Source organism: Ornithorhynchus anatinus, chromosome 12 (assembly GCF_004115215.2).
Source record: "Ornithorhynchus anatinus isolate Pmale09 chromosome 12, mOrnAna1.pri.v4, whole genome shotgun sequence".
NCBI classification, from domain to species: domain Eukaryota; kingdom Metazoa; phylum Chordata; class Mammalia; order Monotremata; family Ornithorhynchidae; genus Ornithorhynchus; species Ornithorhynchus anatinus.
In genome coordinates this window covers 60,043,837-60,066,339 of record NC_041739.1, presented here as the reverse complement: position 1 = coordinate 60,066,339, position 22,503 = coordinate 60,043,837, and the positions used below count along the sequence as shown (strand labels likewise).

General features: G+C 54.2%; 1 protein-coding gene across 1 annotated transcript; it reads left to right on the top strand.

The window, feature by feature from the left end:
* The first annotated feature begins 5,087 nt into the window (after positions 1-5,087).
* Positions 5,088-17,385, top strand: GABRG1 (gamma-aminobutyric acid type A receptor subunit gamma1). Its single transcript, XM_039913688.1, has 10 exons — positions 5,088-5,212; positions 6,084-6,125; positions 6,507-6,655; positions 10,387-10,454; positions 11,249-11,469; positions 12,145-12,227; positions 13,585-13,722; positions 14,913-15,065; positions 15,848-16,050; positions 16,403-17,385. Exons 1-10 carry the CDS (start codon positions 5,088-5,090, stop codon positions 16,682-16,684), a joined length of 1,464 nt encoding a protein of 487 aa, XP_039769622.1. The 3' UTR covers positions 16,685-17,385.
* The last annotated feature ends 5,118 nt before the right edge of the window (positions 17,386-22,503 follow it).

The following is a 22,503-nucleotide window of genomic DNA, read 5'->3' as shown; positions in this document are numbered from 1 at the left end:
CAGAGTAAGTGCTTAACAGATACCATCATCATGATTACTATTACTACTGGGGGGGGTACGGGGAGAGGCGGGGATCTCAAGACGCTGATGGAACCTTTCCTCCTTTCCATCCAAACTCCGTCTGTGCCGACAGGAAGGGGCAGGGCTTGGCTTCGACGTCGAAGCTTCGTGCTTTGCTTACCAGGGGCCCGGGCGGGCACTGGGATGGGTGGTGGATGGCAGCCCAGCCGGAAGGCGGCCCCGGACGGGCACGTCCAGGGATGGGTGGCGGATGCGGTCCAGCCCGGCCCAGCCCAGCCTGCCGGCCGGCCGGCCCGACCGATGCCCCCTCCGAAGCCCCCTCCGGACGGGCTCCGGCTGGGCTCCCAGGGTCCCGGGAAAGCCATCGGCCCCGCTAGGGAAGAGTCTCTTTTCCCAGGCCCTCTTCCCGGCTCGACCTCCTGGCCCGGGTTTCGGGGCCTGCGGGTGGCCCGAAAAGGGAGGCTCTCAGGGAACTGGGGGTGGTTCGGAGTCCTCAGCTCCAGTTCTCTACCAAATGTGTGGAGCCCCTCTCGGGCTCTGGGCCGATAGTCACCCTCAGGACTAAGGGGTTTCATTGTCAGGGGGGTTGGGGCCGGGGGCGGGGGGACGGGGGCAAAAAGGAGGCAGGGTCTGGTTAGGGGTGAGGGGAGAGGGGGAAGGAGAAGGGGGCTGGGAGGCCAGGCAGGTGCAGACCTTGAGAGCTAGCAAGTCATTATCACACAATTTGGGGTCTTTCCAAGCCCGGTTCAGAAGTGCTCGGGTCTAGTCAGAAACCCGGCGGGGATGGAAGCTGGAGTCCATCCCAGATAGCTGTGGGAGAGACAACAACTTCACCCCCACCCCCTAACATCCACGCACACCCACACACTCACACACACGCACAGAGCCGCCAACCTAAGGGGCACCAGCCCCATCGTCTACTGCTGAAATCCTGGGGCTTTGGCCCTCACTCCCCTCGCTGTAATCGAGGAGCCTGGACCCGTGGTTTCCACAGCTGGGAGTCCGGAGGGTACCGCCCCCCACGACCACCTCATCTGCCTCTGCACCCAGTAAGCCCTCAATAAATACGATTGAATTGAATGAATCTGCCTCAGTGAGAAGCAGCTTGGTTTAGTGGAAAGAGCATGGGTTTGGGCTTGTGAGTCAGAGATCATGGGTTCTAATCCCAACTCTGCCACTTGTCTGCTGTGTGGCCTTGGGAAAGCCACTTAACTTCTCTGCCTCAGTTCCCCCATCTGTAAAATGGGGATTAAGACCGTGAGCCCCACGTGGGACGACCTAATTACCTTGTATCTATGCCAGCGTTTAGAACAATGCTTGGCACATAGTAATCGCTTAATACAAATACCATCTCCATCATCTGCGAACTGGAGAGCTTGCAGCTGAGCTTAGGGTGAGAGCAGACAGCGATTGATGCACAGTCCATAGTCCATAACGCAGTGAGAGAGTAGATATAAATAGCAGACCCAAATGGAAAAAGAAATCGATAACAAAGCCATCCACAGTGAAACCCAGGAGGGCTGAGGTGGCTGAGGAGGGGCACGATCGGGAAGGAGGGAGGGAGTTAGTTCGGGAAGGCCTTCCGGAGAGCGGGATCGGCGATCGTTAGCTGGGGCAGGAGGGCTTGGAGCTGCCTCGCTTAGTGGCAAGAGCCCGGACTTGGGAGTCAGAGGTCGTGGGTTCTAATCCCAGATCTGCCACTTGTCTGCTGTGTGACCTTGGGCAAGCCACTTAACTTCTCTGTGCCTCAGTTACCTCATCTGTAAAATGAGGATTAAGACTGTGACCCCTCGTGGGACAACCTGATTATCTTGTATCTATTTTAGCGCTAGAACAGTGCTTGGCACATAGTAAGCGCTTAACAAATACCATAATAATAATTATGAAGGGCGGTCCTGGTTTCCGGCCTGGTCTTCCTGCATACTCCGACCTGGAGTCTGAAGACAAATTTCTCCTTTTCCTCTCCACTTCCCGGTACTTGGGTGACCAACAGGACACGGAGTCTGGAGGTTGAGTGGTGCTGAGTCGGCGGGAGGGAGACTTGGATCTGACTGCACAAGGACTCAGCTCCAGCTGGTGCTGTGGTTCCCCCCGCCTTCAGGTCAACAAACCGTTCTGAGGGCGGGAGGAAAGGGGGGAGACAGACATCAATACAAATAAATTTTATTTATTTTATTTGTACATAAGTGCTGTGGGGCTGGGAGTGGGGAAGAGCAAAAAGAGCAAGTCACGGCGACGCAGAATGGAGTGGGAGATAAGGAGAAGTGGGATTTAGTGTGGGAAGGCCTCTTGGAGGAGATGTGTCTTCAGTAAGGCTTTGAAGGTGGGGGGAGAGTAATTATCTGTCGGATTTGAGGAGGAGGGCGTTCCAGGACAGAGGCAGGACATGGGCTAGGGGTCGGCAGCGAGACATGGGGATTACCTTGAGAGAGATAGAAGCACAGAGATAGAAGCACAGAGAGGTTATTCATTCATTCAATTCATTCAATATTATTAATTGAGCGCTTACTCTGGGCAGAGCTTTGTACTAAACGCTTGGAAAGAACAATTCGGCAACAGACAGAGACAATCCCTAGCACTAGAGGAGCGAAGTGTGCCGGGCTAGGTTGTCGAAGGTGAGAAGTGAGGTGAGATAGGAGGGGTAAGGTGGTGGACTGCTTTAAAACCTATGGTGAGGAGTTTTTGTTTGAGACGGAGGTGGTTGGGCAACCAAGGGAGTTTTGTGAGGAGCGGGGTGACATGTCTTGAACGTTTCTGTAGAAAAATAATAAGGGCAACAGAATGAAGTATGGACTGGAGTGGGGAGAGACAGGAGGCTGGGAGGTCAGCAAGGAGTCTGATGCAGTAATCCAGGCGGGATAGGATGAGTGATTGTATTAACGTGGTAGCAGTTTGGGTGGAGAGGAAAGGGCGGATTTTAACTATGTTGTGAAGGTGGGACTGACAGGATTCAGTAATGGATTAAATATGTGGGTTGAATGACAGAGGAGTCTAGGATAACGCCAAGGTTATAGGCTTGTGCGACAGGAAGGATGGCGATGCCATCTACAGTGATGGGTAAGTAAGGGGGAGAACAGGGTTCGGGTGGGAAGATAATGAGTTCTGTTTTCTTCCTGCTTTGGACAGCTCCTGTAGCTCCTTCCCCTCCAGGGCGGGGTAGTGCGGTGCGGGGCTGGGCAGGGGAGGGCGGGGCAAGACAGGGCAGACTACGCGCTAGCGGCAGCGGGCTATGAATCTCTGCCCGAGAGCCCATTTCCAGGATCGCTGTGTAACGGTTCTTGGCCAAGGAGATCCTCCCCTCCCAGCTGGCTCGGGCCGAGCCTGAGACATTAGAATACGACCTTGACCTGCCAGTGGGCAGAGGCTTCCTTTAAATTCAGTCGCCCTAACTGTCCGTGGCATCTGGCAACGGCCATGCCCATATTCCCAATCGCCCTGTCCCTCTGGCCTTGTGACCTCTGGGCAGGGAAAGGGGGAACGGAGGGGGACCTGTCTCTTCAGTCACTTCATTCTTTGCCTTCATCACCGCGGCTCTGGTCTTACCCCTCTATTTGTTCTCAGGGTGTGTGTTTGTATGCATATATGTATGTATGTGTGCATATGTGTGTGGGTGTACTTCATTCTTCCTTTGCCTTCATCACCGCGGCTCTGGTCTTACCCCTCTATTTGTTCTCAGGGTGTGTGTTTGTATGCATATATGTATGTATGTGTGCATATGTGTGTGGGTGTCCTTTACACTCTTCTGACTCTTACATGCTCCCACCCCCCGCCCCCAGCCCCACCACACTTTAGACTAAAAAGACTACCTGTGCCCTCTGCCATAAACTACCATTCATGGAAATCTGATCCGCTCATATGCATGTAGAAATTCAGCTCAGTCCCCGGACTGGTGGGTGACCTTGGTCAAGCAGCTTTACCTCTCTGGGCCTCAGTTTCCTCATCTGTAAAATGGGGTTAAGATACCAGCTCTCCCTGCCTCTTAGACTGCGAGTTCCGTGTGGGGCTCATCTGATGACCATGTATGCACTGTGCTTAGCCCCTAGAAAGCTCTTAAAAATGTAAAATACTGATTTATCCAGGTCAGACTGAGTGCAGATGAGCACTCTGGGAAAAAAAAAAGGTAACAAAAGCGATCAATCAATCATATATATTGAGCGCTTATCTCGTGCCCGGCACCTGTACTAAACGGTAGGGGGAATACACTATAACGGAGTTGAAAAGACACATAAACCGTGGTCACAAGGAGCTGACGATTTACTGGGGAGACGGGCAGACGGAAATGATTTACCAATAATGGAGGCAGGAGGAAACGCGGGGATCAAGTAGGTGGCAGGGAGAACACGCCGCGGTGAAATGTCAGAGTCCCGCGGGATAAATCAGCGAATGGGGAGGTGAAAGCATGTCCGTTAGAGCCGAGGATGGGATGCGAATGAATATGAAGAAACAGCGTGGCTCAGTGGAAAGAGCACGGGCTTAGGAGTCAGAGGTCGTGGGTTCTAATCCCGGCTCCGCCGCTTGTCAGCTGGGTGACCTTGGGCAAGTCACTTCACTTCTCGGTGCCTCAGTTCCCTCATCTGGAAAATGGGGATGAAGACTGTGAGCCCCACGTGGGACAACCTGATTACCCTGAATATACCCCAGCGCTTAGAACAATGCTCAGCACACAGTAAGCGCTTAACAAATACCAAAATTATTATTATAAAGTTGACCGAGAACAGGGGGGCGAGGGGCCGGGCTGAGAGGGTCCACCTGGGCATCCATCCATCCGCTCCGGAATGGAAGCTCCGCCCCCCCCGGGAGCCGATTGGCCCAGCAGGGACCAGACCGCCTCAGTCGGCGATCCTATTGGCTGCCGGGGACGAGCCCCCCTCGGAGCCAAGTTGCCGGGACGGCCAGGACAGGACCGGCCAGGACAGGACCGGCCAGGACAGGACCGGCCAGGACAGGACCGGCCAGGCCAGGCCGGGACCAGACCGGGCTCGTCGCCTCCCGCGGTCCCGGAGCTGCGGAGGAGCGGGTGTGCCGGGCCTCGGGGAGGGTCTGCGCGGGCCGGAGCGGGAAAGCCGATGGATGGTCCCCAAGAGCCGTCCGGCTCCGTCCTGCCCCCCGGGAGCCCGCTCGGAGGGCCGGGGCGGCGGCTGCTGCTGCTGCTGCTGCTCCTGCTGTCGCTGTCCGTCAGCCCGGAGGCGAGGTGAGCCCCCGCCCCGGCTCGGGCCTCGCCCCCCCCGACCCGCCCGAGCCCCAGAGAAGCCCCCGCACTGCCGCCCCGCTCTCTCTTCCTCCCTCACCGGGCTTAGCTCGGGTCAGCATGGGGTTAGGCAGTCGAGGCTGCAGGGAGGACCCGGATTTGAATCCTGCGGCGCCGAATGAGGGTCGCCCCGACGGGGGAAACTTCCCGGGCGACGGCCGTCCGGTGAGCGACAGTCTCTCCCTGAGAGACCGGACCTGTTGTCTTGACTGGGGGTCCCTGGTCGGCCCTTCTCGGAGCCCAGGGGCCCTATCTGGCCACCCCTCCTCTCCCCTCCCTCTTCCCGCCCTCAGCCGCCCGGTCTCAGCCCCTGTCTGATTCTGGGTCTCAGTTTCATTCCAGGGGGACACACTGGGGTGTGCAAGGTACACGTAAGGTAGATGAGGTATGTGAGGTATATGAAGAGCGGGTCCTGGAGATGGCGAGTACTTCAATTGCTTAGGGAAGTGTTAAATGGGTAAATTGGGAGTAAAAGGTGGGGAAGTCCTGGAGGCAATGTGACCAGGAATTCTGTGAAGGTGGGGAGAATGGTGGTCTGCCGGATGTTATGGGGGGAGGGAGAGGTCGAGGCAACGAGAGCCAGGCATAGTGAGTAGGTTGGCTTGAGGGGAATGAAGAGTGCGATCTGGGATGTAGTGGGAGAGACAAGAGAATAGGTGAGTAGGAAGGAGAGGGTAACAAGGCATTTATTGGCCCTCAGTCCACCTGACCCTGTCCCAGCTCCTTCGCAATGTCTTTCCATCTTCTTTCCGTGGTCCGTTTGCCCAACGGTGGCAGCCACCGGAGACTCTCACTCCCACCCCCGCCTTCCTAGCCAAACTTTCCTGGAAGAAGTCGATGAGAAGTGCATGGGAAAGTAAGTGCACCACCTTGGGGCCAGCCCATGTCAGATGCCAGTCTGATGGATGGACTAGGGGCTCCGACGAGGGCTCCTACTCTTCTTATCCGCTGCCAGTGTTCTCTCCGACCTGTGAGCTGGGAGAGGCCTCGAACATTGACTGAACATTGAACCCGTCTGTGGGCAGGTGGGCCTTCTCCTGCCCCACTATCCCCAGAGGCGGTCAGTGTCCGGGCAGGGCACCCGCCTCCTGTGGCTCCTAGACTGCAGGTCCCCAGGTCGGAGGTCCCTGGGCCTCGCTCAAGTTTGCAGGCTCCCACCGCTACGTTGCCGCCCCCAGCCCCTCCGCCCTCGGCTAATCGCCGAAGACTAGCCCGGTTCCCTCTCCTCCTGGCCCAGGGCCGACGAAGCGGACGACGACAGAGTCGACTCCGGCTGGAACAATAGTTGGGTCCTGGCCCTCAAGGCTCACCATGAAGGAGACGTCACCCTCATCCTCAACAGCCTCCTGCGGGACTACGACAGCAAGCTTCGCCCGGACATCGGGGGTGAGTCCCTTCGGCGGGGCCTGGGCCGGAGTCTCGGCCTGGCGACTGGTCCCAGGGCCGCCGGGATGCACAGACACTGTCCAGCGTTTTGAGAGGCTTCCTCGCCCTCCCATCTTGGGTGCTAGCCCGACCAGGGTGGGATAATAATCATAATAATAAAGATAATTATAGCATTTGTTAAGCTCTGACGGTGCTCCAGGCACTATACTAAGCGCTGGGGTGGAAACAAACGAATCGGGTTAGACACAGTCCCTTTCCCACGTGGGACTCACAGTCTCAATCCCCCTTTTACAGATGAGGTGATTGAGGCACAGAGTAGTGAAGTGACTTGTCCAAGGTCACACAGAGGACAAGGGGCGGAGCCAGGTTTAGGACCTTCTGACTCCCAGGCCCTGGCTCTATCCACTAGGCCATGCTGCTTCCTGAGATGGGATGGCCGCTCTGAGGCCTCAACCCGAGGCCTGAGCTCAGGGGAAAGGCGAGAGGCCTCCCTCCACCACCACCCCCTGCCCCCGCTCCCGAGGGCAGGGCCACGGCTCCAATTGTTCTGTGGGCGACCTCCCGAGCCCCGGACCGAGCCAAGCTCCTGGGTCCCGGGTTGAGAATAATCCAGTCCCCCCATGAGACGGGAGGAGCCGGGACTGGGTCAGGCCGGCGTCGGAAAGGGGATGGATGGATGGGTTATTTTCCGCCTCCGTCCACGACCACCGATGGGATTTCCCAGTTCGGGACGAACGGGCCATGCCGGTGCCGGGAAAAATCCAGGAGTTCTTCGGCCTCTGTTGTGGCGGGGACTTGAACACTTGGGAGTGAGCCCAACTTGGGCTTGTGAGGATTTCAACCCACCCACCAGAAGACATGGTCGCAGCGTGGGGAAGTGCTCTGGGGGTCCCAGCGTTGTGTGGAAAACGCAGAGGGAAAGGGCTCCCATGCCTGGCATGGACTTGGCTGTGCCCAAAGCCTGGGCTGGCCTCGACCTTGTGAGCGTCAATGTTGGTGGCCTTTTGCTAATGGACTTCGTTGGTCCAACAGAACACTGGGACCTTCCTTTCCTGCCCCCAAATTCCATCCCCCTCGTAGCGGTAGCAGGAATGCTAGGACTTGGGCAATCTCTGGGGCTGGGCCCCTTTTCTAATTACTTGGAAAGACACAGCACGTTATATACTCTGCCCGCCCCCCGCCCCCACAGGGAGCTTCATTCATTCAATCGTACTTACTGAGCGCTTACAGCATGCAGAACACTGTACTAAGAGCTTGGAAAGTACAATTCAGCAATAAAGAGAGACCATCCCTGCCCACAACGGGTTTACAGTCTAGAGGGTGGGGAGACAGACATCAAAATAACTCTAACTCTAATGGGGGAGACACACAGAGAAATGCTCACTGCAGCCTTTCCCCACGTGGCCGTCATTCGGAGTGGCGGGGGCCAAAGTGTCCGGGGCGTGTTGGTCTTCTCGGACCACAAAGGGAGTTTGCCCAGCGAAGGCTACTGCCCTTCCCTCGTGTACCTCATGGTTGATGGGATCGCCTACTTGCAGAAAGCCCAGATCCTGCTGCAGAGGAAGAAGGAGAGGATTGCTATAAAACTTTACTGAATCACTCAGGTTCTGCTTCCCCTCAGCCCGGTTGAGGGGAGATGGGGCCAGTGCTTTGCAGGGCAGGTCGATTATGGAACACTGGGGCTGTTATTAGTTGCAATTGGATCCAGTGAAGAAAATCTTCAATCAATGAATGTTGCCATTAAACCCTTTCCTAACTCCCCTCCTAATGGAACTCCTGGCCCAAGATGCAGCTCTGTCTGCCATTCTGAGAGCCCGGGAGCTGGCGGGAGGGGGGTGGGGATGTTGGGCTGCGGCGGTGGGGAAGTCTGAACAAGAAGCCCCGGCGTCTCCTGTCAGAAACAGGACGAGCCTCAGTTTTAAGATTTCAGGACTGAGACCCTGCATAGACGAGTTGATTCTCGGAGTGGGTGTGGTGCCACTCGCACTTTCTCATCCATGCGCCCCGGGTCCCCAGTGAGCGGGGTACGAGGAGCTGGCAGGCGAGCAGCGGGGACAGCACCCAGAAAAGCACCCATGTGGTTTTCCCCCACGTTAGCCAACAAGCGGAGTCGGGATTAGAACCCAAGTCTCCTGGTGTCCAGAGCCCTAATCTTGCCGTCAGAACCTCAACAGGATCCAGTCAAGTGGAAGGCGATGTTTAGAAGATTAAAACAACTTCTCAACATCTGTCACAGCATCATCCTTGAAATGGTGGGGCTCTGGAGTCACCATAGTTACCGCTTAGCCAGGAGATCCCCAAGTTTCTGTCTGCCATCCAGGGTCCAGAATTGGGACTGTCCAAGTGGAACTAGTCAGGCTCCCCTTTCCCATAATCCCAGCTCTTGCTTCCTGAACTTGGCAGAACAGCCAAGGCCAGGATGGAACATGACCAATCCATGCTAAACTAATCCCAGGGCACAGTGGGACCTGTAGTCCCACTGTATGAGAAGCAGCATGGCGCAGTGGAAAGAGCACGGGCTTTGGAGTCAGGGCTCATGAGTTCGAATCCCAGCTCTGCCACCTGTCAGCTGTGTGACTGTGGGCAAGTCACTTAACTTCTCTGTGCCTCAGTTCCCTCATCTGTAAAATGGGGATTAAGACTGTGAGCCCCACGTGGGACAACCTGCTTCCCCTGTGTCCACCCCAGCGCTTAGAACAGTGCTCGGCACATAGTAAGCGCTTAACAAATACCAACATTATTATTAGCCCAGAGGCCCATCCCCGGCCGGTCATCGAGAGGACAGGGGAAGGTGCCCAATCTCAGGCAGTCTTCTGAGATGCCAACTTTCAGCCATCGAAGATGAGCTGATCGCCGCCCCCTTAAAGAACGTCCATCTCCAGAACCATTTCACTCAAGGTGACCCGGAGACTGTGAGCCCCATGTGGGGAAGGGACCAGATTCGAGCAGATGATGCAGTGCACAGCACACACCAGGCACTCAGTTGATGCCATCATTGTCTAAAGGAGGCGAAGTCCACTCCTTGATCAGCCTCAAAAGTTGAAGGAGGTTAGTGCAGGCCTCTCCCAGTCTTGGGTCTGAGTAATTGTTCTACATGTTTGGTCAGGGAAGACTGCTAGCCCCCATTATCCATTCCCCGCCCCCTCCTCCTTGGCCCTGCCTTGTGAAAGGTCACATTCTGGATTATTCAAGAACCAATCTCTATCCAGTATTTCTTCTCATATTTCCTGGACCAGCATGCTGTGAGACTCAGTGGTCTGTGGCGCAGACTTTCCAGGGATGCCCTTGTATATGGTGGGGGGGGTCTTCTGGTGGGTGGATGGGTGGATGGATGGCTGGCTGGAGGGACAGTGGCAGGTTGGATGGTAGCGGCTTTGTGGGGGGGAAGGTTGGTTGAGTAACAGCATGGTTAGATAGCTGGGCGGGAATGTGGGTGAGAGGCTGGGAGCACAGTGGTAGGGTGTGTTGGTGGTTGGATGTTTGGTTGAGCAGGTGGGAGGGTGAGAGTTTTTCTCTGGAATCTAATTGTGGCAGTTAGAGTTGTAGCTAAAATGACCGATCATCTGCTACACGCCACCGTACCCAGTGAATGGACCCCTCGGATGGCCAGGATGAGATGTCCCCGGAATTGGGCCAGAGGGCTACTGCGGATAAAGTGGGGAGTAAGTGGTGAGGTGCATCAGGCAGTGAGGGATGGGGTCTCTGATGCCACCTGGCCTGTTGCTTTGCAGTCAGACCCACGGTGATCGAAACGGACGTGTATGTGAACAGCATCGGCCCTGTGGATCCGATCAATATGGTGAGTTGTGAATGTTGAGGGCAAAGCTGGGGCCGTGGGGCGGGGATGACATTGTGCAGACACTCAAATGACTGCATTGTTAGTGGAATGGGTCCTGGTGATGGGGTTCAACCCAGCGAGGAACCCAACAGCTACAGCTGAATTCAAACCCCCAACACACCACCCGCTGATACATACATACGCGCATTCCCTCTGATGCGTACATACCCCCACCTACGTAGGCACTCTCAAACTCACCCGAACACATCTATACACAACACACAGGTGTACTCCCCACAGTTATGTTTCCACACAAGTTAGCAGAAAGTCATGAATACAGATACACATGCTCACACACCTCTCCAAGGATGGCAGCAGAGTGAGGTTTTTGTGCTTCACTTAGGTAGGTGAGGGATAATAAAAAAGCTCATTAAGCAGAAGCATCGTTAGTGGGAAGCAGACAGGGTGATTAAAGAATGCTCAGATACCCCAGCTGGGTTACTGAGAGGAGGTTGGGCCGAAGCCTTAGAAGATTTAAAGGCCCAACGCCACCCAAATCCAAGCAGCTGGTCGCGCGAGACCCGGGGCAGGGTGGATCACTGTCTGGACCAAAAGCTCAAACGTGAGGGGAGAGGCCGATTGCTAGGGAAGCTTGCTAGGGTCTGGGTTCCAAAAGGGGGCTTCCAGTTTTAAGGGGGTTGAGGCCTGTGCCCCCGGGGTCCAGCTGTGTGGGAGATGGAATCGGTGTGCAACCGCCAACCCCTCCGCCCAGGGTTTCCCTTGGCGGCAGCATGATCCGCCGCCTGCCTCCCCAGGAATACTCCATCGACATCATCTTCGGCCAGACGTGGTTTGACCGCCGCCTACGGTTCCCAGGCTCCTCGAAGGTCCTGATGCTCAACAGCAATGTGGTCGGGAAGATCTGGGTTCCGGACACCTTCTTTCGCAACGCCAGAAAGTCAGATGCTCACTGGGTCACGACCCCCAACCGCTTGCTTCGGATCCGGGGCGACGGGCGCGTTCTCTATACACTCAGGTAGCGGTGTGGGGGAGGAGGGCACACGGACTCCCCACCCCCGAACTGCTGAAGCAGCCAGGCCAAGCTGTGGCGGGTGGGGCTGACGCAGACGCTGGTCCACTGGTCTCTTGGTTTCAAGCACCCGGTCCCAGAGCCGCTCCCCACCACTCCCGTCTGAGCAGGGGGAGGGGTTGGAAGGAGTGGAGGAGCCCTCCGACTCCCTTTGGGGACGCTGAAGCCCGGGGCGGGGGTTAGGATGGGGGCGGGCAGTGCCCAGCCATCTCAGCAACCTCTGGCTCTGCTCCTGCTCCCGGGTCTGCCCCTCTCCCCCCGCCCACTACCCGGGCCAGTCCCAGGGCCTGCCCCTTATGACCTCTCTTTCCTGGCTGGTAGCATCCCAGGAGGCGATGGTCAGCTGGAGCGGGGTCAGGGCAGCCACCCAGCCCTCCATGGGCACGAGATCCCCAAATTCAGAGTTTCTGCAAGCCTGACGGCCCCCGGATGGCCTCACAGGGGAGTAGGCAGAGAGACATGCATACTGCTACTCCAGTTCCCCTCCCCGTGTGGCGGACGGTCCAGGCTGGCCACGTCACGTTATGCTGGCCGGTATGGGATCAAGGCGGGGATGGATGAGAGGGTTGTCCGGTTCATGGAGTTGGGGACTTGCCTGACTGCCTCGCCTTTTCCTGCCAGGTTGACCATCGCCGCAGAATGCTACCTCCAGCTCCGCAACTTTCCTATGGACGAACATTCCTGCCCGCTGGAGTTCTCCAGCTGTAGGTGGTGAAAAGCTCGGGTCGGGCCCAGTTTGAGTGCTGCGCCTTCTTCGGCCCCATACTCCGGGACAGCGAGGGCGGCCACCTCTGAGTTCTCAGCCTGATGTTGGCCCAGTGTGGGGTTTGCGGGGGGCCTGTGGGTGACTTTCAAGGGGTCCCTCTCTTTTCACTCAGATTACAGGCTCCGTGGGGGCAGGAACCGGCCTTGGGTATCCGTGGTTTTTTTCCTAAGAGCTCGTTACAGGGCCCTGCCCTCGGAGGGAGCTGGGTTCAGGGTTCTGCCCTGAGAGGGGGCTCGTCGGTTAGAAAATGGAGCTGGCCTTTCGGAGACGCAAACGAGCCGACGGCTGGCAGGCCCACTGGTGCTGTTTCAGAGGGTTTTTGTCTTCCACCCCATGCAGGGATTTGGGCCCATCAGGAGGGGCAGTAACTCAGTTCACTGCTGCAGCCCCATACTGGGCGGCACCCCCTAGTGCCTGGTGAGTTCCAGGCACCTTCCTCCTGAATAGTAATAATGTTGGTATTCGTTAAGCGCTTCCTATGTGCAGAGCATTGTTCTAAGCGCTGGGGTAGATACAGGGTCATCAGGTTGTCCCACGTGAGGCTCACAGTCTTCATTCCCATTTTACAGATGAGGGAACTGAGGCACAGAGAAATGAAGTGACTTGCCCACAGTCACACAGCTGACAAGTGGCAGAGTCGGGATTCGAACCTGTGACTTCTGACTCCCAAACCCGTGCTCGTTCCACTGAGCCACGCTGCTTCGCTAAGATCTCAAGTCTCTTGATTTTTCCTTCCTTCCCCACTTCTCGTTCCAATTCCGGGCACTTGCTGGTCAGTCCCTTGGGCAAAGAGAGCCCATCGGGATTTTGCCCAACATTTAACATCACGAGTCCTGGAAGGGCCAGCAGTGTTCAGACAGCGTGGCTGTGGCCCAGGACCACTGTAGAACTCCCCTTCCAGCAGTGTTCCTTCCCCAGTGCTCATCTTCGATAGGCAGATGTCACTGTTTGCCAGTCAGTGAGGCCTGGGGGTCAGGAAAGAAGTGGGCCGACCACACAGACAGTCACCTCAGTCCCCTCAGGTGGGCAGATACAGCAAGACCAGCAGGTCTGGGGCGTGTCAGGAGTATGTGGGAGGAAAAAGGCAGTAATCAGGAATCCCAGTCAGTGCAGTCCTGCACAGATGTTGTGCTGTGGTGGCACAGCTGGGACAGTTCCAGAAGGTAATTTGAGGAGCCAAAGGGCAGATCTGTTGGGTTAGGGGACTGCCATTTTACCAATCTGATTTATATTCCCTAGGTCTAAGAGTCAGACCAAGTACTCCTGCGTTCTTATGCCAAATACTTGTTTCCTAGATGGATACCCCCAAAATGAAATTGAATACAAATGGAAGCAAACCTCTGTAGAAGTCGCAGATCCTAAATACTGGAGACTGAATCAGTTTGCGTTCGTAGGGCTCAGAAACTCCACTGAAATCTGGCGCACTCAATCTGGTGAGGAGAATGCTGAAAACTCAGAGGGGGAGAGTGCGGGCTATCTGTTTATTAGTAATGGTTGTCATAGTAACAGTATGGAGCGCCCACTTGGTGCAATGTGCTGTGCGAGGTGTTTGGGAAGTTCAAAATAATCAGGCGACACATTCTCTGCCTTCCAAGCAGCTTCTACTCTAAGGGGGAAGGGGAGGAGATGAACATGAAAACATTTACAACTTGAGTGGTCAAAATAAGTAACTGAGCACAAAAGATATAGGAGAGTGGGGAAGACTGGTCTGCTTAGAGACTTTTGTTTTTCTCATTTAGAGCTAAGCTCGGACTCTTTTATTTATTCATTCATTCATTCAATAGTATTTATTGAGCGCTTACTATGTTCAGAGCACTGTACTAAGTGCTTGGAATATACAAATTGGCAACAGATAGAGACAGTCCCTGCCCATTGATGGGCTTACAGTCTAATCGGGGGAGACAGACAAAAACAATAGCAATAAATAGAATCAAGGGGATGTACATCTCATTAAAACAATAGCAATAAATACAATCAAGGGGATGTACATCTCATTAACAAAATAAATAGGGTAATAAAAATATATACAAATGAGTGGATGAGCACAGTGCTGAGGGGAGGGGAAGGGAGGGGGGAGGAGCAGAGGGAAAGGGGGGGAAAGGGGGCTTAGCTGAGGGGAGGTGAAGGGTGGGTAGAGAGGCAGCAGAGGGAGCAGAGGGAAAAGGGGAAGCTCAGTCTGGGAAGGCCTCTTGGAGGAGGTGAGCTCTCAGTAGGGCTTTGAAGAGGGGAAGAGAATTAGTTTGGCTGATGTGAGGAGGGAAGGCATTCCAGGACAGCGGGAGGATGTGGCCCAGGGGTCGATGGTGGGATAGGCGAGAACAGGGGACGGTGAGGAGGTGGGAGGCAGAGGAATTGTGACTTTGGCAGCTTGTGTCTGATTGCCTCTCCTGTTAAATGGTAAGCTCTTCGAGGTCAGGTTTCGATTGTATATTCTCAAGTGCTCAGTCCAGAGCTCTGCACATGGCAGGGGCTCAAAGAATCCTGCCCACGATGATGTTGTTGTTGTTGATGATGATGATGATGGTGTCGATGGGGGATCCAATTTTTCTGTGAATGCATCTCTGATGGACAGGTAAAAACCTTGAATTAAAAGGATGATTGGAAAGTATTTTTTCTCTTGCAGGAGATTACGTTGTCATGACCATCTTTTTTGATCTGAGCAGAAGGATGGGTTTTTTTGCTATTCAGACATATATCCCCTGCATCCTGACGGTTGTTCTTTCATGGGTGTCTTTCTGGATAAACAAAGATGCGGTGCCTGCGAGGACATCACTAGGTATGGAGTCGTCCGCCAAGGTCATTGATGCCGAACTGTTCTGGACCCCATCACGGTGGTGCTCTGAGAGGTGGTGGGGGGGAACGGAGGGGATGGGGAACCAGTGAGTGTCCCTTAGTCAGGGCAGGACTGATGATCCCTGCCAATGACCAGTTTGGGAGGAGCAGAGAATTCCACCTTAGAACGTGCTGGTGGCTCCAGCTTGAGCCATATTTCACCTTCCTATCAGAGCTCTTGCTCTTGAAAGCTATTAGACTAATTTGTAGGACTCTGTCTTCCATCTTATTCCCTCCTGAGCACCTGGTATAGTACCCTGCCCACAGAAAGGCCTACAGCTACTCTCCTGGACCTTCCACTCTGAAATCTGGCCTTTTGGTCCGGATATAGCTCAGTTTGATGGCTTTTCCCTGAATGGGAAGTTGTCCAATGAAGCCTGGAAGATCAGCTCTGGCCCAAGCATCTGGGCCACAGAAGGAGGCAGTGATGGCGGTGGCTGCTGGTGTGGGGTCAGACAGGGACATCCTCCCACTTGTGATTCTGGTCCTTTGTGATCTAAGGCCAGGGTGGGCCATTGTGGGGGCTGGGCCCAGAAACAGCTGGAAGATCTGCTTCTTGTGTGCAGGGCATTGGGCTAAGTGCTTGGGAGAGTTTGCTGCATTAGAGTTGGTAGACACTATCCCTGCTCTCGTGGGACTCTCACAGACTAGAGGGGGGCCGTGGAGAAGAAGACTGGGTCCCAGCGGGGTGGAGGGCTGAGCCCGTCATCCCGCCGCCTCACGCAGGTATAACCACGGTGCTGACCATGACCACGCTAAGCACGATAGCCCGCAAGTCCCTACCCAAAGTGTCCTACACGACGGCGATGGACCTCTTTGTCTCCGTCTGTTTCATCTTCGTCTTCGCGGCCCTTGTGGAGTTCGGGGCCCTGCACTATTTCAGCGGCGGCCGGGCGGGGAAGCGTCCCAAGTTAAGGCACAAAGGAAAGGTACGTTCGAGGCTTGCGCTCCCTGACTTTGGGGTTGGCACTGGGCCAGGGTTGGGGGTTGTTCTTCCTTCGTTTCTCTGGTCCTCCCAGCCGTCTGGTGGTGAGGGAGACTCAAAGCAAACAGATTGACAGGCGAGGCTACAGTGTTTCATTCTCACAGTGCATCCTAATTGCAGCACAGTCGGGGACATGAAGGGAGAAAGATTAGGATAAGAGAAATATTTCAGGGTGGAGGGCAGGGGCTGCGCTCTTTGCTTGTCCCAGTCAGCAGCTCCGAGCAGGGCATGGATCAGCCAATGGCAGGGTCATGGCGGGGGTCAATGGGAAAAAGCTAACGTGTCCCTTCCTCCAGAAATCCCGTGCGCGGGCGACAGCCCGGCTCCTGGAGTCGACCACATCCATTTCCCTGAGCGGTGCTCCCCCTGCCCCTGGGGCTGGCTCTGGACATCCATGTCTGGAGGGCAAGGACTGCATCAGCTTCTTCTGCTGTTTCGAAGACTGTCGGACGGGGTCTTGGAGAGAAGGGAGGCTGCACCTCCGTGTGACCCAGATCGACTCTTATGCACGCATCTTCTTCCCCACCGCCTTCGTCCTGTTCAATCTTGTCTACTGGATTGGGTACCTTTACCTCTGACCGCGCTGCCCGGAGAGCCGGTGCAGGCATCCCCGTGACCCAGGCAATCGTGGTGCAGAGCCAGTGGAGTCACAGCCAGGGTCCCCTCGGATTCTAGAGCCTCTAGAATGTAAGCTCCACTCCTTGCAGGCTGGCTCTGGGATGGCGGTGGACACTGCATGTGCTGCCGGGCATTGGCCCAAATGCCCGGGAGAGAAACGCTGAGGTGCAAGGCCCATTCCTTGCCTGCAAGAGCTTCTGCTCTCCTGGGGAGTTGGAATCCCAAGCTATTGCACTGTGCTCTGCCGGAGCCTGCTGGTAAAGTACCCTGCAATGTCCAGGCTGCTTGCTGCCCAGTGCCCCACCATGGCCTGCGGAAGGATGGACAAGACTTCTAATGGAGTTCAAGGAGAGGTCATTGAGCTGAATTCTGACCATAAGAGCCAAGGGAAGAGGTATTATTCTTGCCCTTCCCACTGCAGTCAACCCAGTGGCCCAAACCCCTCCAATGTGGTCACACCCACACTCACCATTTTGGTGACCGTCCTGGGGGGTGGCCAGTCCTTCCTGCATCCAGCCTCTGGGGAAAACCTGTCTGCGGATCTGTTTTCCCTCTGCCCCTGGAAGTCCCAGGTCCACCCTCCACAACCGCCTCACAGAATGTCAGCCCAGTTCATCCACGTGTCTGGTCAAGACACTTAACTTCCCTGTGCCTCAATTACCTCATCTGTAAAATGGGGATTAAGACTGTGAGCCCTAGGTCCAATCTGATTACCTTGTATCTACGCCAGTGCTCAGTACAGCTCAGTATAGGCACATAGTAAGAGATTAACAAATACCATTTTAAAAAAAAGAAAACAACAAAAAAAGAGCACTCTACTGAGTGCTTGGGAAAAGACAATAGAGTTAGGAGACATGATCCCTGCCTTCAAGGAGCTGACGGTCTAGCAGACTATGTGGCAAAATACCACTGATTCGTGATGATTTGCAAGTCATTACTCTGGAGGAGGTACGCCTGGAAAGGTGCTGCCATCTGCAAAAAGGAGTTTAGTCAGCATTTAAAGAGATCCACTTATTTCGGTAAAAACACACAAAAAATAAAACAGGCCTGATCATGATGGATTTTGAAAAGAAAAGGCCCAATTAGAAAGTGGATTTAAGACATGAGGAGGCACTGAGGTTCTGAGAAGGGCAAGAAAACATTAAATTCCAGTACAATTGATGAGGCCTGTGTTCTCTGGAAAAACATTTCAGGTAAAATTGCTGGGCCACTGCAGGGAAAGTCAGGGACAGAGAAATAGGAGTCAGGGGTGTTGTATGGTCTCTGCTGGGTCACTGGGGGAAGGTCAAGGGAGTTGGACCCTGAGGGTTGATGTCCACAGGCTAAGTATCCCAGTGCCCTTGTTGAGACAGACCATGAGCTGACGTGGCAGGGTGTCTGCAACTCAGCATCAGACTGAAAAGCATTGGCTAGAGGTCGTGCATTGGGTTACTGGGTTACGTTGTCGCTGCTCCTACTGATGGCCCTGAATCACCAAGCTGGTCCGTGACTGGCTACCTCGACTGGACCACCTGATAGGCTTCATCGCCCAGGTTACACCCGCCACTATAAGCAAGACTGCCCCAGTCGTGACCTCTCAAAAATTCACAGGTCCTTCCCCATCACCACTTCTCTTCTTCCTTGGGGCACACAGTTGCTAAGCAACTGTATCATTTTGCAGGAGCACCAGGCCTTAGAGATCCGATGCAGGGGAAACATACACATCAGTGTCTCTCTTCCTGGTGGAGGGTAATTACTGCCAGCCTGAATTGGGTTATTGCTAATGAAAATGCAAATACAGCTAATGGCCATCATAAGCCCATCTCTGCTTCTTGCAATGTGTATCCAGCTTCTGGCCACCCGACCGCTCAAGAGGATGATCCGTGTCCCTGACCCCACAGGGGTCCATCAAAACTGATCAAGTTAGACAGATGAAAGGGGAGTCAGCTGTAGCATTCGCTACTCCATGGTGATCAAAGCTTTTCTTCGCCTTATTCCCAAAATATTTAGTAACAGGGATGGTGCTGGTTTAATTATTAATTAGGGCTATGTAATTGGCTGAATTGGGAAGACATATGTCCATAAATATACCTTATTCATTTGGTACCCTCAGGGCCAAAACGTTTACAGGAGCAGCATAGCCTAGTGGAAAGAGCACGGATTTGGGAGTCAGAGGAACTGTGTTCTAATCCTAACTCTGACACTTGCCTGCTGAGTGACCTTGAGCAAATCTCTTAACTTCTCTGGGCTTCAGTTTCTTCATATAAAAAAACGGGGATTAAATACTTATTCTTCTACTTAGACTGTGAGCCTCATGTGGTACGGAGACTGTGTCCGACCTGATTAATTTTTATCTACCCCAGTGCGACTGTGTCCAATCTGATTAATTTATATCTACCTCAGTGCTTAGAACAGTGTGAGCATGTAGTAAGTGCTTAACAAATACCATAATTATTATTAATTATTAAGATAACATTTTCAGAAATTCTCTCTCTCTTTCTCTCTCACCCCCAGTTATTGTATTAATATCCAAGTCTCTCAACCCTCACAACTAACTGACTGTACAGTTACCTTAGAGAGCTAAGAAGTGAGCAGAAAAATCCTGCCATTGCTTGGAAGGGGTCTCGGTCCTGAATTAAAGCTAGGGTCACTGAGTCTCACTGATTCTGTCTCTGGGCCCTGGGTCCTTGGGCTGTGTGCCCATGTGTGAAGCAGCGTGGCTCAGAGGAAAGAGTACGGGTCTGGAAGTCAGAGGACCTGGCTTCTAATCTCTTTCTATCACTTGCCTGCTTTGTGACCTTGGGCAAGTCACTTCACATCTGTGTGCCTCTGTTTCCTCATCTGTAAAAAGAGGATTGAATGCTCGTTCTCCTCCCTATTTAGACCATGAGCCTCATATGGGATGGGGACTGTGTTCAACCTGATCATCTTGTTCCTACTCCAGCACTTAGTACAGGCTTTGGCACATAGTAAGCACTTAACAAATGTCTCAATTGTTATTATGATGGTCGTGTAGCCCTCCAGCTTCCCTGGCTCTGGCCCCCCTCGGAGGCTTAGGCTCAGGCTCTTCTTCTCTGCTGCCCAGGGGACCCCAGGGTGGTCAGAGTCCAAACTGGACAGGCAGATGGGCCCCTCTTGCTCAGGCTTCCTGCAACTGATGGAACCCAGGAGCCTTTGCTGCCACGGGCAGAGTGAGTAGTCCTGCTTCCTAGGGATTTCACCAGGACCAAAGGGGGCGACCTCGCCACCAAGTGCCATCATGCCCTCAGTCTGAACCATCCCAGTGAGGGCAGCTCTTGCTCCAGGGTCCTTCCAGGGCCATCTCTGGCATTAGTGCAGGTGGCGGGGCGGAATCCTCCCCGGCAGCCTCTCCAGAGCCGGCGGTCGGCTCTGATCGACACAGTTTTGAGGTGATACTGAGTGGATCCAGTTGGAAAAGGACTTGTTCTGCTGACCAAATGGGCTCTTTTTCTAGCAGCGTCTCCGAATCCCAAACTTGAGTGCCTTTAGTGTGTGATTAACGGAGCCGAGAAATGTATTTTTCATTCCCAGATGATGAGAGATTAATTGGAGGAGAATTTTAAATGATCCCTCGGGAAGCATCCTTGAAAATAAAAGGCTGATTTTCATGGGTGAGTGTTCTCTGTTTGTGGAGGGGCAGCCAGCTCTCCCTGGTGTCCTGGGGCCCGGAGGGAGAACTCCTGTCAGGTACAGAGCTGCACACCGTATTCTAAGCAGCCTCCCCTGCCAGCGACATTCACTCGTGGCGTGTCTGTGGGGCTGACGAGGTCATGGCTGGACACGCAATCGTGAGCACAGTGTTCACACAAAATGGCTGTCCCTGGTTGTGATGTTGTGCTTAATTTTGTAGCCTCCCACAGAGTCTTGACAGAGGGCAACCCCCCCAACCCTCCCCTTGACCTGCACCAGCCATCAGGCTTCACTTCCAGTGGGGTCGAGGCTTGAATGCCCTCCCTTCTCCAAAACACTGCCAGATCCACGGGCCTGTCACCATCTCCCCAGGGGCTGGCAGCTAGGAGCAGGCTCTGGAGGGGGATGCAGGCAGCCTGCACAGAGGAGGGCCCCAGGAGGGTATCCCACACAGAGGAAGGGCTTAGTGGGGTGTCCCTCACAAAGAAGGAGCTCAGGAGAGCATCCCACATAGAGAAGGGATCCAGAAGGGCACCTCACACAGAGGAAGGGCCCAGGAAGGTGTCCTACATGGAAGAAGAGCCCAGGAAGGTGTCTCGCATAGAGGAGAGGTCTAGGGGGCATCCCATATAGAGGAAGGGTTTGGGGGGCATCTCATACAGAGTAGGGACCCAGGACAGAGAGCTTGCTGGTTGCAGAATGTGCTTTGGGATGCTTGGGAGAGAACAATAAAGGTGAATGCCCCCAGTTATTTGCCCTCAAGAAGTTTACAATGTAATGGAGCATGATTTCGCCCCCGTACTCTGAATGATAAGGAGCTGTATGATGTAGTGGATAGAGCAAGGGCCTGGGAGTCAGAAGGTCATGGGTTCTAATCCCAGTTCCACCATTTGTCTTGCTGTGTGATCTTGGGCAAGTCACTTTACTTCTCTGGGCCACAGTTCCCTCATCTGTAAAATGGGGATTAAGACTGTGAGCCCCATGTGGGACAGAGACTGGGCCCAACCTGGTTTGCTTGTATCCACCCCAGTGCTTTGCCTGGCACATAGTAAGCACTTAAAAAAAACATTTTTATTAATAATAAATGCAGCTCCACTATTTGCCTGTTCTGTGATCTTGGGCAACTTACATCACTTCTCTGTAGCTCAGTTTCCTTATCTGTAAAATGGGATTTCAAAACCTGTCCTCCCTCCTACTTAGACTGTGAGCTCCATGTGGGCAAGGAATCATGTCTGACCTGTTTGTATTGTATCAACTTCAATGCTTAGTGCAATGCTTGGCACATAGTGCTTAATAAATTCCACAATTGTTATTATGATGAAAGTACCCAGCCCAGTGCTCTGCCCACATTAAGGGCCCATCCCAATAGCCCAGTTTGAGTTCTGTGTTCTGGGTCCTTTGGAGGCCTTGAGTGTTCTCTATCTGCTCTCTTTCCCTATCTCCTCTCTCTTCTGCCTCCTCTCACTTTCTCTCTCTCTCTCACTCTCTCTCCTTCCTCCCTTTCTTCTCTCTCCCTTTTCTCCACTCTCCTTTCTCCCTCTCCTCTCTCTTTCTCTCTCTTTCCCTCTCTCCTCTCTCCTTTCCTCTCCTCTCCCTCCCCTCTCTCTCCCTCTCCTCTCTCCTTCTCCTCCTCTCTCGCTTCTTTCCTCTCTACTCTTTCTTCTCCCTCTCTTCCCCTCTCTCCCTCTCCTCCCTCTCCCCTCTCTCCTCTATCTTCCTCACTCTCCTCTCTCTCTCTCTTCTCCCCCTCCTTTCTTTCTCCCTTCCGCCCTCCCTTCTTCCCTCCTTCCCTCCCTTCCTCCTCCCACCCTCCCTCTCTCCCCTCCTTTCCTGGTAAATCCTTCTCCCCCTCCGAGCTGATTTTGGAACCCAGGGTGAGCTACAATCCCGTTTTGCGATTATATAAACCGTTACATAAACGAGCCTGTCATAGCCAAGAGATTCTATTCTGAACTCAGACTTGACAGGCTCCCAGGAAGAGCAGAGTGAGTCATCAGCGCAGGCACTCCAGAAACGCCACAGCCAGGACCTGGCTGAGCATTAATGGAGAGATCTCCTCTTTCTCCCTCCTCCCCTTCCTTCTCTCTTTCCCCTACCCCCACCCTCCAAAGCCTCTCCTCCTCCTCTTCCCCTCCCCTTCCTCCTTCCT